Consider the following 16,338-nt stretch of genomic DNA (forward strand, 5'->3'; position numbering starts at 1 on the left):
AGGGCCAGTGAGGCCCTTGACTGCACCAGAGCCCTAATCCTGCCCGGAAGGTGAGGCTCAGGCCGGTCAACTTGCCTAAAGCCTCCTGGTCCCCATCCAGTGACAGCGACCTCTCCTGAGGGCTTCCTGAGTGCCAGGTAGAGGGCTGGGTCCTCAGAGGCCTGTTTTAATTTTCAAAACGGTGAATGTCAGGACATTGATTTTCCTGAAGAGGAAACAGGCCCAGATCAGGTTGATTTATGTGCACAAGGTCAAGCAACTGGAAATGGCAAGTCTGGGTCCGGGCCTGGGTCTCCCCACGAAACCTTTGCTCACCTAGCACCGCCCAATGGCAAACACCATTAGCCCAATGTTTCCAGAGCACCAGTGTCTTTAGAGTTTTATTAACAAAAATACTCTGGTGATGAGAAGAGACAGGGTGAGGAGCCCAAGGGTGAGGCCCGGGAGGTGGGAGCGCTGGTCCGACGCCCATTTGGCTAGGCAGAGCCTCCCTCCATTCACACGGAGGTGAGAGGTGAGAGCTGGGAAGGGGAAGCTGGCCCCAGCTGGACTCTCGGCAGCTTAGCCAGAGCTTTGAAGCCAGAGGGGGGTGGGAGTGAAATCAAAGTGTGAAGTGGAGAGGAGAGGCCCAACGCAGCCATTTGGTGTGGGGGATGGGGCCAGTGGAAGTGGGGCTATAGGCCTGGGGGAAGGGAACTGGAGGTTTGTAATGGAAGACAAGGAGGGAGTCAAAGGGGCCTCGCAATAGCTCAGTACATTGGTTTGGAGCCTACGTCGAGGTAAGCCCCAGGTCCAGGGTAAGGTAGGGGGAAGGGGCCCCCTTGGAGGAAATGCGAGGCAAAGGGTGCTGGGGGAGCTCCTGGGTATCCTGAGGCCCCTGGCCCGGGCTGCAGCTCCAGGAATGCAGCTGAGTAGGGGGCTGGGTGCCCAGAGTCTGGAGCCTCAGGGAAGCTGGGGTTCCTGAAGTGGGGGGAGAGGTGTCAGAACGGGAGTGGGACCTCCAGCCTGGAACAGCCCAGCCCTGTGCCCTTGTCTCACTTGCCTGGTTGGAAGGTGACCAGGGGCCCCGTGGAAAGCTGCAGGGTGCAGAAGGTAGGCCTCAGCACTGGGGCCACCACATGGAGGAGCTGAGGCAGGGGCAGCTTCCCCAGGGGCTGGGGCCTGCTCTGGATCTGACTCACGAATATCCCCACCCAATGTGGAATCACAGGGACCACCTGGTGCATCTGGGGGGAGAGAAGGGACAGGTTGGGCTAAGGAGGATCAGCATCTCAGGCCTGTCTCCATCACCATTGGGACTACACTCACCTCCACTCCCATAGGCCTCTGTGGCTACTGGCTCTGGGCCCCGTAGTTTCCTCTTCACACGGGCATCTCGCTCCCTGGGGAACAATGATGGTGGTGATGGTGGTGGTGGTGATGGTGGTGATGGTGATGATGGTAATAACAGCACTTACCAGGTGCCAGGCATTTCACCCTCCCGGGGACCATATCAGGTAGGTGCCGTTATTATACCCATTTTACAGATGAAGGAACTGAAGGCTAGAGAATTAAATGACTAGAAAGTGGCCAAGCTGGGATTTATTTCCCACTTAAAACTTTCCAGTGGTTTCCTATTGCATTTAGAATCAACAGCAACTCCTTCCCAAGCTACAAGGGCAAGGTATGGTCCGAACCCAGCTCGTCCTACCTTGCTCACTGTGTCCATCTCCACGGTAGCTGCCTTTCAGCTCCACTCTGGAATCCTCTTCTGTCTCCTCTTCACCAACTTAGCTCATCCTTCTTGTCTCAGTTCAAGTAGAACTTCCTCAAGGAAGTCCTCCCGACCTCCCACAGCACCACACACCCTCCTTGATAACATTTGTCAACAGTTCTACTTTTACATTTGTTAGGGTGAGTAATGTCTCTGTCTTCTGCCTGACTGTAAGCTCCTTGAGGGCAAGGCCGGCTCTGAGGGGGCAGTACTCAGAATAGAAACCAAAGTCTTCACTAAACCTTTACTGTCCAACATAATCCAGCGGGAGCATCACCTCTCAACTTGCCTCTGATTCCACTCCAGCATGCTCCCACCTCATGGCCCTTGCACATGCTGTTCCCACTCCCTGGCAAGCTTTTCCTCATATCCACATGGCTTCCTCCCATACTTCCTTCAGGACCTTTCCAGGCCTCTAATCGAACGCCTCACTCCAGCCCTTCCGTGCTTGCTTTAATCTTTAGAACTTATTCCTAACATATTATATAATATTTTATTTCCCTTGTTTACCTGTCTAGTCTGCCCACTAGAAGAGTATCAGTTCCATGAGGGCAGGGGTTTGGTTTGTTTTGTTCACTGATGCATCTCCAGGGCCTAGAGCTGTGCCTGGCACACAGCAGGTGCTGAATAAGTGTCTGCTGAATCAGTGAGTGAATAAATGTGCTTATTTACCATTGTGTTCCTGGCATCCAGCACAGTGCCTGGCACATAGTGGGTGATTAATAAACATTTGTTGAATGAACGAGTGAGTGAATGAACAATGCCCACCTCTTACAGTTTCTGCCGTTCTCCCGGAAGCCCTTGGCGAAGGGGTTGGCCGCAATCTTCAGTTGTGTGATCTGGGGGCACACATTCAAGGTCAAAGCTCCTGCAGCCTGGGCAGGGCGCCACCACCCCCTCAAGCAGGGTCACTTACCCGTGGGTTCTGGTAGGCTGTCACGGAGATGAACATGGTTTCAGGGAAGCGGAAGGAGGCAACGCCCCCCCAGTGTTGGCTGCAAAGCTGGGCGGCCCGCACCAAGTGTACACGGGGCTGATACTTGTGCATGGAGTGCAAGATCAGCTGGGAGAGAAGAAACGAGAGTGACCCCTGCCCTGGGCCCCACCCCTAACCCCCATTCTAGGGTCCCAGCCTGGGCCTCACATGGCCATGGGGGTCCAGTGTGCTGTTGGTGAGCTTGACACGATGGAAAGACACAGGTTGCCGCATCCAGTGGGCACCAGTGGCAGGAGAGTCAGGATGAATGTAGACACGGTCAGGCAGGCGGGGCTCCGCCTTGCCGCTGGGCTCCCAGCGCCTGCCCTGCCAGCGGTAGCGAGCCCCATCCACTGGAATCACATCGAGAAGAAACAGGTAGCGGGCCTCGGGGTCCAGGCCGGTGACAGATACCCGGCAAGCAGGAAACATGCGCCTGGACAGGGAAGGGGATAGGAGGGGCCTGGAGCTATCCACTGGCCATAGGTGGGCCCAGCATTGGCAAGGGGCCATAGCCACTAGCTCACCCAGTTCTGTCAGAGAAATGTTGAAGGAAGTAGAATCAGAACTCAGAGGGCAGGATCTTAGAGCTGGAAGCTTGTCTCATCCCATTTCACAGACGGAAAACAGGACAGACAGGTGATCTGACCAGGGTTATACAACAGGTTAGGAGCGGAGCCCCGACTCCTGACTCCTGGCCCCTCAAACTCCATTTGAAGAAACAGGGGTGACACATTGTTCTCCCGGAAATCTTGCCAGGGGCCTCCTGCTCTCTACCCTGGCCTCCTCACCCTATCTCCAGCACCAGAATCTACAGCACCTGGACAAATGTGCTTCAGGAGAAAAAAATGCTCCGCCTTCAGCGGGGCAGAGGACTTACCATGCTAGGGCCTGAGCTCCTGGCCTAGATAAAGACCCGATACAGGCTACACACTGACCACATCCTTGCCTCCAGGGTGACCCAGGACCTGGTCACATACTGACCCCTGATCCTGGACAGATTTCCCTGATGCCAGTCACTGGCCAGCCCTTGACTCTAATCATAGTCTGAACCCTGACTCCAGCCACAGACTGACCCCCTGATCTAGGCCACATACTAACCCATAACCCAGTCATACTTTCTGACCCCAGCCTAGACTGACCTATGACCCTTGCCAAAGGTTGGTCCCTAAACCAGCCACAGACTACACAGACTGACACTTGACCCTGGCCATAGAATGACCCAGGCCACAATCACACTGTGAACTTAGGCAGAGCTCTATTCCCCCTAGAAACCCTCAAACCTAGCGCCATCACCAGGAACTCTGCCGTTCCCAAGAGACCCCCACCAGGGACACCCTGGGTCTTCTGATCCTGGCCTAGCCCCCTCACCTCCCAGCTTTGGTGATGATCATCTCTGTTCCCACGGAGTTGAACTCTTTCCACAGCTCCCGGTTCTCCAGGCTCAGGCTGACGCCAGGGAGTGAATGAAGGGCCTCTGGGGCTGGTGGGGCTGGCTCAGTGCCCAGGGCTGGGGGCAGAGGTGGAGGAGCAGCCAGGGTGCGGGGAGCAGCCTCAATCCCGGAGAGGAAGCAATCCAGTTTAGGAGTGTCCAGATCTGGAGATGAGAGGAGAATGAGGAGCCAGCCAAGGGCCACAGCAGCCCCCTCAATCCGCACACAGGAGCTCATCCCAAAGCTCACCGGGATAGTGGTAGCCCTCTGCCAGGGCGGGTGGGAAGTTGGAATCTGCCCCAGGCTGAGGGGGCCCAAGGCGGTAGCCAGTCCCCAGGGAGGGGTACAATTCCCGTGGATGGTACATGGAGTAGTCCTGTTTGGCTTCAGATCACGCTGCCTGGAGTCCCCCACTGCTGAGTGATGCCCCCTTTATAGCTCACAGCTCAGCCTCTTCCAGACCCAGGATCACAGCCCCTCCCCTCTTTGGGGCCCTGGAGTTGGGCTGGGGTGGAGACCCCTGGGGCCTGGAAGGGGTCCAAGAGGGGGCCGGATACCTGGGTACCCTCCCCTCCCCCCTCCTCCCCCCAGGCTTCATTAGCCCCGACCCCCTGCCCCCTCATTACATAATTAACTCCTCGGCCTGATTGATCCCCCTGGGCTCGGACAGGGATGCAGTTTGGCGCTTCCGGCCAGCTGGTCCCCGTTCCCACGGGGGGAGCCCCGGCTAGGGATAAGCTACTGAGGGGCGGGACCTGGACCCTGGGATGGAGACCGGAGTCCTGGGACAGATCTTGGCCCCCAGACTTTTCTGGCAGGTGACCTCCCTTCACTTGGAGGACAGGGCTGGAGGGACTAAGCATGACTGGAGGGAGGGAAAGAGCAGAGCTGGAGGGACCCGGCCTGAGCTTGTTACGCGGGCAGTGGGGACCTCGAGGAGTCCGCAACTGAGGCCTAAACCCTGCAGTCTTTCCTGCTTCCTATTCTGAAAAACCTTCACCCTCGGCCAAGTCTCAAAAGTTTAGAGGCGCCCACAGCTCGACAGTCTCTGGCGCCTGGGTTTCCCAGAAGGTCCCGCGCTGAGGCGCCCTCGGAACTACACTTCCCAGCAGGCCCAGCGCCGAGGCTCGGCGCGGAGGAGACAGACACTTGCCGCTGGGACCGCTGGAAGTTGTAGTTGAGACGAGAGGGGCGGTGAAACTGGCGGTGCGGTGGTCTCGCAGGAGCGCTGCCCCCAGGCGGCGGCAAAACGCTAAGGCCGAGAAGACGCAGATCAGCCGAGGTCAAGGCCTAGGGAGCCCAGAGTGAGCGCGGGAATCTCTACCGGCAGTAAGACAAATCCTGGGTCCTAGAGAAGATGGCTGAAGCCAGGCCCCAGGAATACAGGCCCCCAGCTTTGACCGCCGTACCTACCCCCGGCCCCGTCGGGGCTCAAAAAGGAACAGGTCTATAGAGGCAGGAATCTGCATGGAGACCCACTTTCCCGGATTCCACATGAGCCTGGGCTGTCTCCACTCCATTGTTTTATTATGTACAAACGCTACAGAACAAGGGGAGCAGACGCGCCTGGGGTAAGAGGGGCCCAGTGGGAGAAGAAGTTCACAGGGCAGATGGTGCACTGGGGCGAAGAGAGCAGCACGTAGGCCATATCTATAGGGCAGGCGGGGCAGGAAGGGGTTAAAAACGAGATCCAAGCCAGCCAGATCGCGGGGAGGTGCGGGGGCGTCGTCCACCTTCTGAGCTCCCCCCCCAAGGTCACAGTGCATGCAATAAAATATATGTACAGGAGCTGGATCCTTCCTCTGCAGAGGCCTTGAAGGTCCAGAGCTCCCTTCGTGTGGAGGGAAGCCAGTGGCGCCCCCTGGCGGCCAGGCCGGGCTGGAGCCACATGCGGCAGAGGCAGGGGTCAGTCCCAGCCGTTGTCTTTGATCATGTGGTTGAGTTCAATGATGTACTTCCCCTCTTTGTACTTCTGGCTGCTCTCAAAGGCCTGTTCCTGGAAAGAGGGGAGAGGCCGTCACTCTGGGGCAAGGGTCTTACCAAAAGGGATAGGGGTTGGGGAGTGGATATGATTGGCCCCATTTTACATACGGGGGAACTGTCACCAAGAGAAGCCAAGCCACTTGCCCACAGATACAAAGCCGGTAAATGGCGGGGCCAGGTTTCTCACTAACAGGGGACAGACAGAACTCTGTGAATCACAGGTACTTTTTAAGTACTAATGTTGGCTCTCCAACAGAGAGGATATGGCTCCAACAAAGATCCAGGAATTACAAACCAGTAGCCTGAGGGCCAGTTTTGGCCTATACCTGTGTTTTGTTTGGCCAACAGAGTTTAATAAAAATAACTTTAAAATACTAAAATATAGGCAGGCCATGCTCACTCCAGTCTGCCACAACCATCCTTCCTCCCCAGGTCTATGCTGCCCCTTTTGCAGATCCACAGTATCTGCTTGGTCCCCCAAGAACTTGAGTTTTTAATCTCTGGATTAGGCCACCTCTTTATTTTACAGAGGTCCACAGAGACCAAGCCACCTGTCTGGGGACACAAAGCAAATCTGTGGCAGGGCTAGGGGTGAACTCAGGTCAGGGCTGTCTATCTGCCTGTCTCTTGCCTGGGGCATCCAGAGATGCCTCACAGAGGCATCACAGCTCCAAGTGACACCTCAAGAATCCTGTCCCTTGCAGTTTCTCAAGAGCATCTTCTTTTGTGCCATCTAATCTGATCCCCATAACAATCTTGGATGCCAGGTAGTGGCTGTATCCTCCACTGCCAGATAAGGAAATGAGACTCAGGAAAGAGAAATCAGACCCTGGACAGCAGCAGTGGCAATGAGGGCAGGGGAAATGGAGGCTCAGAGACCCAAATTCCAGGTTGCTGTGGGATCTTGGGCAATTTCTCTGATCATCTGAAGGGCAATAGAAGCTGGGGGTCAAGGGTTTGGAGTTAAAAAACAAAACTAGAATTCTGGTCCCTATTTTGTTACTTACCAGTTGTGTGACCTTGTGCAAGTTACCTAACATCTCTGGGCATTCCTTTCTTCTTCTGTAAAGTGGAGATAAGAATAGACTCTACCTATAGGATTGTTGCAACGATTGAATAAGATAATATATGCCAAGCACATAACAGTGCAGGGCACATAAGCATTCAGTACATGGTAATTCTGATTATATCCTCATCTCTAAAATGGGGATGCTTGTGCCTGTGAGGAGAGGGATGCGTTAAAGGAAAAATTCTAAAAGCCCTTGCAGGATGCGAGAGAAGAGAACATGGTCAGAGAATGAAAAGATAGTTTTACTCATGTGAGCTGGGCCTGTACACTCTGAAAGATTACCAGATGACTGCTTGTGATGAGGAGGTGATGTGAGGTCAGGTCAAAGGCTAGCCTGGGGTCAGAGGTCACTGACTCACATATTTCCAGCCCAAAGTGGTCTTGCAGTTCTCGCAGTGGATGTCAGCGACAGCATGGAGACCTGTCAGCAGCACCCGCTCCTCGGCTGGCCCGCAGCCCACGTTCACCCTGCGGGGACATGGGGGCAGTCCCAGGGAGGGTCCCGCCATCAGAAGGCCCCCCTCTATCTTGTATCCAACTGTGTCTGTCCTTAGCATCCAAGAAAAGGGCAATAACAGCTTCCTGCCTGAACCAGGGGACTCTAGGAGTCTTAGCACGATGCCAGGGGTCACAGGTCACAACAGAGGTCAAGGAAAGCAAGAAGGGAGGCCAAATACTCACACAGAGTTGAAGAGATAGGCACGCCCCTGACTGCCCTGGAAGGACTAAAGGTTGGGAGGGAGAGAAAAGGGGGGTCAAGTCTATTGGTGGGGAGCTTTCAGGCAGCCCCTCTAGCCTCCCATTCCAGCCCCAACTGTGACCTGGTTACCTTGGAGATGAGGTCGTCGTGGTTGGCCAGGTGAGCGCGGCAGTGGGCACAGCTATACCTCCGGTGACAATCATCCAGGTAGGCCTGAAACGTCTTGGGCTTTGAAATCCGCACCATGGCGGGGGCCGGGGGCAGTGGCCCCACGCGGGGAGCAGCCCAAGGGGAGCAGAGGGAGCCCAGTGCCTGCAGGGAGGAAGTGAGTGGGCTGTCAGGACCTGGGCCACACACATACAAGCACACCCAGGGCCACTGGGACTCTGTCACACTTGGCTGCTGTCTCCTCTCCCCAGAGCCAGCAGCCTCTCCAGGGGCTACTACCATCTCCGTTTTGACTCACTGAGGAGGCCTGGAGTTGCATCGATAGGGAAACTGAGGCTAGGAGGAGCACAGGATGAGTCACCCACCTGCTTTCAGCCCCACCCCTGCTGGCCTGGCAATTGAAGTCGGAGGAAGGGGCTTTAGCATGGATGAGCCGTCAGTTCTTCGTTTAGGGGGAGCATGGAGGGGTTAGGAATTGGATGGTCCCTAGGACCTCATCTGAACTGCTGGGCAAAGGGGGGGGGCTTCATTTGAGGTACAGGGAGTTCACCTGGGGAGAGGGTCCCTCACCTGGAGAAGGCAGGAGGCCTCAATGAGAAGAGGGGCTCTTATCCGGGGACGCTGAGGCCTTGTCTATGTCGAGGAGATCTTACCTGCATCGAGGAACCTTACCTGACACCCCGGGGCTCACCTGGAGCGTAGGGGTGGGGGGCGGGCGCCGGGGGAAGGGGACAGTCCTCGCTGGCTGGGCGGGGGCGCGGGGCGACGCGCAGCGCTGACGATGCGGGCCTCACCTCGCCTGGGCGCGCGGGGGCCCGGTCCGCCGAGGTGGCCTGGCCTGGGTGTGGGGGGCGCTCCTGGTGGGCGCCGTCCCCCCCGGCCCAGGATCGCAGCCGCCGCGACTTGTTTACACCGAGACCAGCTGCTGCCGCGGCTGCGGCGGGAGGGGGAGGGGGCCGGCCTTTGGTCCCGGCGGCCGCCGCGGCCAATCGGCGCGCAGCATGCAAATGAGGGGGCGCGTCACACAGCGGCCGGTGCGGGCCTGGGCTGCCCTTCCCCCTGCTCCCGGCTCCCGCCGGCCCGGAAATGCGGCTGCGGCCGGTAACCCGGGCGGCCGGCCGCCCTGGCGTCCCGCGGTCCTTGAGGGGGCAAGGATCTGAGGTTCCTGACCTCGTGTGGGTTTAGGAGGAGGATGGCGTTTGGACGCACGCCCCCGGGAAACAGTCAACTATCTGCGTTCACCCGCCGCCGGTGCCCCTCTCTCTTAATCCCCGCAGCAATCCTATGAAGCAGCTTCTGCTATTGTTCCCATTTTTACCGGGGAACTGAGGTTCGGAGAGGTGTAGCGGCTCTCCCGAAGTTAACCAGCTAGTAAGAGGCAAAGTCAGGATTCTCACTTTTGTCTGATTCCACGGACTTTGCCATAGCACCAGGCACAGACTCTTGGAATGGAAGAGCTAAAGGTGTCCATCTGTGTCATTCCCCTGGGAGCCAGAGCCTCAGAACAAGCCAGCTCCTACTGTGGAGCATCACCTCCTTCAGGCAGCCTTCTCTGTTGTCCCTGCCTTCCAGGCAGGGTTACATGTCTGTTGTGGTCTTCCTCCTTTCTCTTTCTCAGCTCTGAACTCAGTTGAAAATGTCTGTTTAAACACGTCTGCCATACTAGTCTTGTTCCCTGCAGGGGCCCCACTCCCCAGCCTGGCCTAGAGTAGTCAATAAACGACTACTTTTTGTGAAATACGTCATTCATTAAATGAATAAGGTACGCAGGCTGGAGAGGGCTGAGGAATTTGGGGTCTGGAGTAGGAGACCTGGGAATGGAAGGTTGGAATGTCTGAGGCAGCACATGGGCGCTGTCCCAGCCAGCCCCACCCTCTGCAGCCAGCTGACAGGCCCACAGGGGCAAGTCAAGCCCCTTGCTGTGTGCCTGGGGCTCTTAGTGGCCTCAGGAGAATGGAATCATTATCTGTGGCTCTGAAGGGGTAGGGGGCCTTGCTCCTGCAAGGGACATTCCTGAGGAGAGTGGAGGCCAGGCTGCCACAGGGTGTGGTTCTACTCTAGGTCTGGAATGTGGTGGAACCAGTGGGTCAGGCTGGTTAGGGGCCCAGACTCTGGCCCTAGGCTGGCCTCGTCTGCCCTAAACTGCCATCTTTGCAGTCTAGGATCTCCCCAACTCTGTCCCCCAAGCACAAAGACATGACTGAAAAGAAAATATTTATTGGGGAAGAGAAATAGAAGAGAGGGAGAGGGCACCAGGCTTAGGAGGCCCTGGCAGCTGCTCGTTGGTTGTCCAGGTAGCGCCTCAAGGCTGTGGGGTAATCGGTCATGACGCCAGTGGCCCCCAAGCTGAAGGCCACTTCAAAATCTGACTCTTCATTAAGGCACCAAAATATCACCTGAGTGGGGAGGGATGGGCTTGTAGTTTCCACACAACTTTACCTGGAACTCCCCCTTACATCCAGATGGTGGGAGTTCTCCTCTGTGGAGAGCCCCCAGCAGTGGTATGCTGAAGTAAATTGCTAAGTTTTCAGGAATTTTGTAAACTGGTTATTAAAAACAGCCATTATTAAATACTAAATTATATAAATCTACAAGTCAATAAATTATATTAAAAACAAAGGTAATAGATCCCCAAAACTCATCACTTCCTAATTATTTTACTACATTTTACAATTACCTGTGCTCTGGAGGTTATGTCTGTTGAATGTATAAGATAGAAATACTATATAATGGTGTGCTTCTCAACTCTGTGTTCAGTGACCTCATGTTGGCAGCCTGAAATTGGCCACTGTGGGAATATATACAGCAGGAAAATTATCCAATGGTCAAATTAGGGTGCTGTGTTTTTTTCCGGAGAGCCAGTTGCGGAAGGTTTACCAGTGATCAGTGCCGCCCAGCCTGCCCGCATCTGCCGCGGCTCTGCATCTTCCTGCCTCCTGAGTCCCCTCTTGTGGGTAGTGAGGCAGGCAGTCGTAGTATTTGTACCCTGGGCAAGTCACTGGACCTCTTGCTTTCTTAATGTGACAAATGAGAGTGACGGTCCAACCTCCAAGAGCTGTGAAGACCCGCAGAGTGAGAGGGCTGATCGGAAAGACCTATGTCATCCCCAGGCCTCCCTCGCCCCACATCTAATCAGTGGTCGAGTCCTGGCCTGTCTGTGGGCTAACTCTCCCATCCATCCCCACTGCTGCCACCCAAGCCAAAGTCCTGTCACTGGCAGCCTCAGCCTCCTAATGAGACTCTACTTCCACACTGGCCCCACAATCCCGTCTCCACATGGTGGCTGGAGTGACCCTCACTCAACAAACCTCAACTGGATCTCTCCCTGCTTAAGCCCCTCAAAAGCTTCCCCTCCCTTTGGGCTGAAGTCGAGGCTCCTCACTGAGGTGCACCAGCTGCCCGCCTCGGCCTCTGCTGCCTCCTCTAGCGCCCCTTGCGCTGCTTCCTCAACTGCAGCCTGGCAGAACCCGTCTCAGTTCCTCGGACTGCCATGGCCTCTTATTCCTCCTGGCCTTCCCACACGCTGAGCCTCCTACCTCCTACCATCTCATGCTCTTCCTTTCCCCTCCCCATGAGCCAGCTCCTCACTTCTTCCAGAAGGCCTTCTCTAACCCCACACAGCACTGTTTCCTTTCTGTCCACTCATCACCCCCGCGATGACCTTCCTCATTTCCTTCCTCTGCCCTTGATGGTAAGCTCCATGCTCTGTCCCCGGTACCACAGGGCCTGGAATGCAGTGCGTTCTCAACAAAGGTTTGCTAATTAAATGACCTGGTCAAAGCTGATGATGCCCAGGAGAGAGGGAGGCAGTGGGCTGGGCTGGTTTTTCACTTCTCTGCTCTTTCCCCTGCCCCCCTCATCAGGGATCAGGACACTTCAATACATCAGCAGCAGCAGCATGGCTGACATTTATCAAGCCCTTACTACGTACCAGTTACATATCCAGAACACTTAAATATACCATCATCTCTATTTTACAGACAAAGAAACCAAGACTCAGAAGGTGACCTCCCCAACTGCCCCAGCTAGTCAGTGGCAGAGCTATAATTGGAATGCTGTGCTAGGCCCGTGCTGAACCGCGCACTTACGGGGGGCGGCAAGCATTACCTGCACCCCTCGCTGCTCCAGGTGTTGGATCAGACTTTTCCTCATGATGAACCTGGTGGGGAGAGGGGTGGCAAAGACCATGATGAGAGGGGACCAAGGAGAAGGGCAGTGGCAGGGCCTGTGGGGACACTCCACCCAACCTTCTCGCCCACCTCACCATTTGGAAAGCACGGCAGCCAGCTGGTTCAGCCCAGGGGAGGAAAATGGGAAGTAGGTCCTGTGGAGAGGTGGTGGTGTAGTCAGCCCCTTGGGGGTCTCTCGGTCACAGGGGTGGGTGGGGTGGCAGTGACCCCGCCTAGTATAACCCTGCCCCCTCTAGAAGAGCCTTCACAGTTTCCCAGAGGACAATTCACCCATTGTGCAGTGAGATCCTACTCCCATACCCTTGACTCCATGCTTTGAAGGTGTGCCCCTTGCCTCACCATTTTACAGAAGAGAAAACTGAGTCTTTGAGAGCTAAAGTGACTTGTCCAAGGTCACACACCAAATCCATAGTGGGCCAGGACCACCAGCACCCAGCTTGATTCCCAAGCTGGACATGGAATCTGGAGGTCTTCCTGGTTGGGCTGGTCCAGCTTTCTGAGACCAGACAGTGTTTAACGGATTGGCTACTTGCGCCAAACTGTCCCACTCCAGGGGTGACTTTAGAGGCCCTTTACAATGTCCAAGGGCAGGCTTCGCTGTGTGACCTTGGACAAATTACAGAACCTCTCTGAGCCTCCCATTCTCCATGGTACTATGGGGGTCATGATTCCTGTAACCTGGGGGTGCTACAAGGTAAAACTCCAATAAACTAAAGGATGTAAAAACACTTTGTAAACCATGTATAAAAAGTTACGTAGGGGCCGGCCTGGAGGCGCAGCGGTTAAGTTTGCACACTCCACTTCGGTGGCCCGGGGTTCGCCAGTTCGGATCCTGGGTGCGGACATGGCACCGCTCATCAAGCTATGCTGTGGTAGGCATCCCGCATATAAAGTAGAGGAAGATGGGCACGGATGTGAGCTCAGGGCCAGTCTTCCTCAGCAAAAAGAGGAGGATTGGCGGCAGATGTTAGCTCAGGGCTAATCTTCCTCAAGAAAAAAAAAAAGTTATGTATACAAAATTTTGTAGTACAATGATGTCTTGGTAGCAAGGGATTGTTGGGACTAGCAAGGACAACAGAGGGGAGCAGAAAGCGCTGGGGGCGGCCATAGAGTTCTCAGAAAGCAAAGGGAGGAGCCAGGCCTGAGAGCTGGCGAAGTATCCAAATTCCTGATACTTGACCCAGCTGTTACTTTGTTAATCCTTCTCTTCCAGCGGAAAATGCTTGCTTTTCCTTTTGAGAATCGGAGTGATGCTATAATTAATTAATAGCTGTCTCCCCTGCCAGACTGTAAGTTCACAGAGCGTCTTACCCCACCCACACTGGTCTTATTTACTAGTGTAACTCCACCTGGAACAGAATAGGCATTCAATAAATATTTGTCAGATGAATGGATGAATAATAACTCTGTCCCAAAACTCCATCCACATCAACACACATTTTCATAGAATTACAGGGGGTTCATGGCCCCCTTAGTATTCATGAATGCTGGGTGAGAACCAGTGTCTTCAAAGTACCCTGGGGGTTATCCTTGAGGGTAGCCAGGGAGCTGGGGACACCGGGTCTCCTGTTCCAAAAGGGACCCTGTCCAATGGGGTTTGAGGTGGTGGGTGTTTTTCTGAAGCCAGAAACAGCCAGAGGTCTGGGAGAGGATGAAGAAGGGAGACGGGGCCCTGTGGGTACCTGTTGATGATGGTAGGCAAGAAGCAGATGAGGAACCTCTCAGGGATTGGGATGAAGGGCAGCAGCCCCAGGTAATAGAGCAGCAGCAACCGGAATCCTCGGCTTATTGTGAAGGAGAACGGCATCTCGGGGTTCTGGGAGGCAAGGGGAAGGAAGAAGGGGCATCAGTCTCTCCTGAGGAAGCAGAGGAGAGGCTTGGCCTTCAGGGGAAACAGTTTTAGACATTCAGGAAGCCCAACCATGTGCAGGATCAGAGCCCCGTCTGGGCCGGGTATTCTGGGCCTAAGTGCACTTGCCCGTGCCCACCAGCAGGCCTTTGCTCACACACTTTCCCCACCACCCCACTTCTCCCAATCCTACTCTTGGAGACCCTACACAGGGCCAGTTCCTCCAGAACGCCCAGGCCCCTCCCAGCCTAGGCCTCTGAGGCTGGGGGGAGGTGGGGAGCAGGGAGGGAACAGGGACTCACGGCAGCCCTGCACTTCTTCATAATTGAACTCTTCTCCGAGGCCCAGATGGTGATTTCACAGCGGTCAAATCGCCTCACCAGGCCTGCTATCTGGGAGGAGGAGGAGGAAACCAAGGGGAGAGTCAGGCTTCTCTCCAGCCCTGAGCCCCGCCCGCTCCTGTCTGCAGCACCACCTTGTGAATGAGCTCTACATTTTCCCCTTTGACCTCCAAGCTCATGGGCATCCGAGGGAACCTCTGGAACACGTCCTCCAGACGTGTCATATGCCGGTCTGACCCATGTGCAAAGTGGCCTGGGGGGTTGTAGAAATAGGGATCAGAAAAGGATTGGTGGGATAAGGGTGGGAACCCAGAGGGAGGGGGCAAGTCCCAGAGAAGAGAGGGCAAGAGGTTGACGCCATGACCCCAGTGGGGCTGGCTCAGCCCTGGGCTCACAGCCCATGGTCTCACCTGGTGAGAAGTACACTTCCAGCTCTTCCTTGTAGAGGGGCAGCTCCTGGGGAAAGCAGGGAGCATGTCACCAGGACGCATGCATGGAGGCGTGGTGGCTCTCTGGGTACAGTGAGAGCAGGGCTCACCTCAAAGTCCAGGCTGCCCACATCCCTATTTACACCTGACTGGCGGGACAGGTTCTTATCATGTGATACCACCACTACGCCATCCCGTGTCAGCTGGCAGTCGAGCTCCAGGAGGTCTGCTCGCTGGGCCACGGAGCTAAGGGAGCGAAGGTCAGTGGTGGGAGGGGGATGGGGACGGGCCAGACCGTGGGGTGGTGGGGAGGTTTGGGGAGCGTGGGGCAGAGTTCAAGGTGGGATGTGCAGGCTGTACACCACACACCTCCAGGGAGCTCCAGTCACTCAGATAGGAAGTGAATGGCACCCTCTGGTGTCATGTAGTGTTCAACTAGCACAACCTTACCCGGCAGCTGGGCCAGGCAGGTGCACTCACTTCTCCATGGCCTCCATGGTGTTCTCCAGCCGCTCTCCAGATCCTGTGTGGGGCAGCTGGGGTGGGTCCCTGGGGCCTGGCCTCCCTCCTTCCCCCACCCCTGCCTCATCACCCCTAGTCAGCCCAAGTTGAACTTTTTTCCCATTCTACATCCTGCTCCACCACCCTGCTCCACTCCGACCTTGGTCTCTGCCCTCTAACATCCCACCCCTTGGACCTGCTGTCTACCGTGGCTCCTGTCTTGCTATCATCACTCCACCTTCAGTAGCCGCTACCCCCTCATCCTACCCATGCCCAGCTTACCTCCCCGGTGGGCCCCTAGGCGGGGAAAGAAGGCTGGGACCCAGGGTGTGTGCAGCAGGTGAGGCCGGCGCAGGAAGTACATGGAGATCACAACATAGCTGCCCAGGGCAGGCAAGGCGTAGTACAGCAGAGGGCTCATGGCCATGCTTCCTCTCCAGGCACTGACTGCAGTGAGCTCAGCTGTTCCCGATGGACTATGCTGCCTCTCTGACTGCCTTGCCGATATAGGCTGGCTCCACCGCTGGCTGCTACCACGCCCCTGGGACCTGCTGAGCCTGCTGCTGGCCTGGGGCCAGGCTGCAGGGCTCAGCTGGGGATGAGGTAGAGGCAGGAGCAGAGGCCAGGCAGCTGTGGCCCTCATACCCCGAGACCCTTCACAGATCCCAGCACCCCTCTGTCCTTGGCCAGAGTGGGCAATCAAGTCCCCCAACACCAGATCTGCCATAACATTCCCCCTTCCACTGGTGTGTGTGGCCAGGGTATACAACACACTGCCCCTTGCCATTTCCAGAAAATGCGGGGGGGGGGGGTGTAAGGTGCCCCTGAGTCAACCCCAAATCACCCTCAGCCTGTTAGACGGGAAGCCATCAGAGAGGGGAGAAAACAGTGACTAAAGGGAAAATTGACTCCACTCTGTCCAGGAGTCTGGAGCTCCTTACACTGCC

At 55.9% G+C, this 16,338-nt stretch overlaps 3 protein-coding genes across 13 annotated transcripts; all 3 read right to left on the bottom strand.

The window, feature by feature from the left end:
* Positions 1-352: 352 nt before the first annotated feature.
* Positions 353-5,219, bottom strand: TBX6 (T-box transcription factor 6). The gene is made up of 8 exons (XM_008514251.2): positions 4,412-5,219; positions 4,101-4,326; positions 2,898-3,165; positions 2,670-2,816; positions 2,522-2,592; positions 1,309-1,382; positions 1,043-1,226; positions 353-960 (listed from the first exon to the last, which is right to left on the bottom strand). Exons 1-8 carry the CDS (start codon positions 4,527-4,529, stop codon positions 750-752), a joined length of 1,299 nt encoding a protein of 432 aa, XP_008512473.1. The 5' UTR covers positions 4,530-5,219; the 3' UTR covers positions 353-749.
* Positions 5,220-5,668: 449 nt separating this feature from the next.
* Positions 5,669-9,079, bottom strand: YPEL3 (yippee like 3). 10 transcript variants are annotated; one of them, XR_011524775.1, is made up of 7 exons: positions 8,877-9,063; positions 8,044-8,226; positions 7,896-7,939; positions 7,574-7,682; positions 7,153-7,237; positions 6,777-6,931; positions 5,669-6,158 (listed from the first exon to the last, which is right to left on the bottom strand). XR_011524775.1 is itself a non-coding variant. In XM_070568122.1 (6 exons), exons 2-5 carry the CDS (start codon positions 8,158-8,160, stop codon positions 7,175-7,177), a joined length of 333 nt encoding a protein of 110 aa, XP_070424223.1. In that variant the 5' UTR covers positions 8,161-8,226; positions 8,877-9,070; the 3' UTR covers positions 5,669-6,158; positions 7,153-7,174. The 10 variants fall into 10 exon arrangements, 6 of the variants coding, with proteins under 6 accessions (XP_070424223.1, XP_070424224.1, XP_070424220.1 ...); XR_011524776.1 differs by having other exon boundaries at positions 8,774-9,020; XR_011524773.1 differs by lacking the exon at positions 7,153-7,237.
* Positions 9,080-10,283: 1,204 nt separating this feature from the next.
* Positions 10,284-16,335, bottom strand: GDPD3 (glycerophosphodiester phosphodiesterase domain containing 3). 2 transcript variants are annotated; one of them, XR_011524772.1, is made up of 10 exons: positions 15,674-16,319; positions 15,371-15,413; positions 15,001-15,136; positions 14,873-14,918; positions 14,630-14,715; positions 14,424-14,513; positions 13,955-14,088; positions 12,342-12,406; positions 12,190-12,241; positions 10,284-10,478 (listed from the first exon to the last, which is right to left on the bottom strand). XR_011524772.1 is itself a non-coding variant. In XM_008514253.2 (10 exons), exons 1-10 carry the CDS (start codon positions 16,176-16,178, stop codon positions 10,341-10,343), a joined length of 1,323 nt encoding a protein of 440 aa, XP_008512475.2. In that variant the 5' UTR covers positions 16,179-16,335; the 3' UTR covers positions 10,284-10,340. The 2 variants fall into 2 exon arrangements, 1 of the variants encoding a protein (XP_008512475.2); XM_008514253.2 differs by having other exon boundaries at positions 12,347-12,406; positions 14,597-14,715; positions 15,674-16,335.
* Positions 16,336-16,338: the final 3 nt, after the last annotated feature.

The sequence above is a fragment of the Equus przewalskii genome, chromosome 12 (genome assembly GCF_037783145.1).
Source record: "Equus przewalskii isolate Varuska chromosome 12, EquPr2, whole genome shotgun sequence".
NCBI classification, from domain to species: domain Eukaryota; kingdom Metazoa; phylum Chordata; class Mammalia; order Perissodactyla; family Equidae; genus Equus; species Equus przewalskii.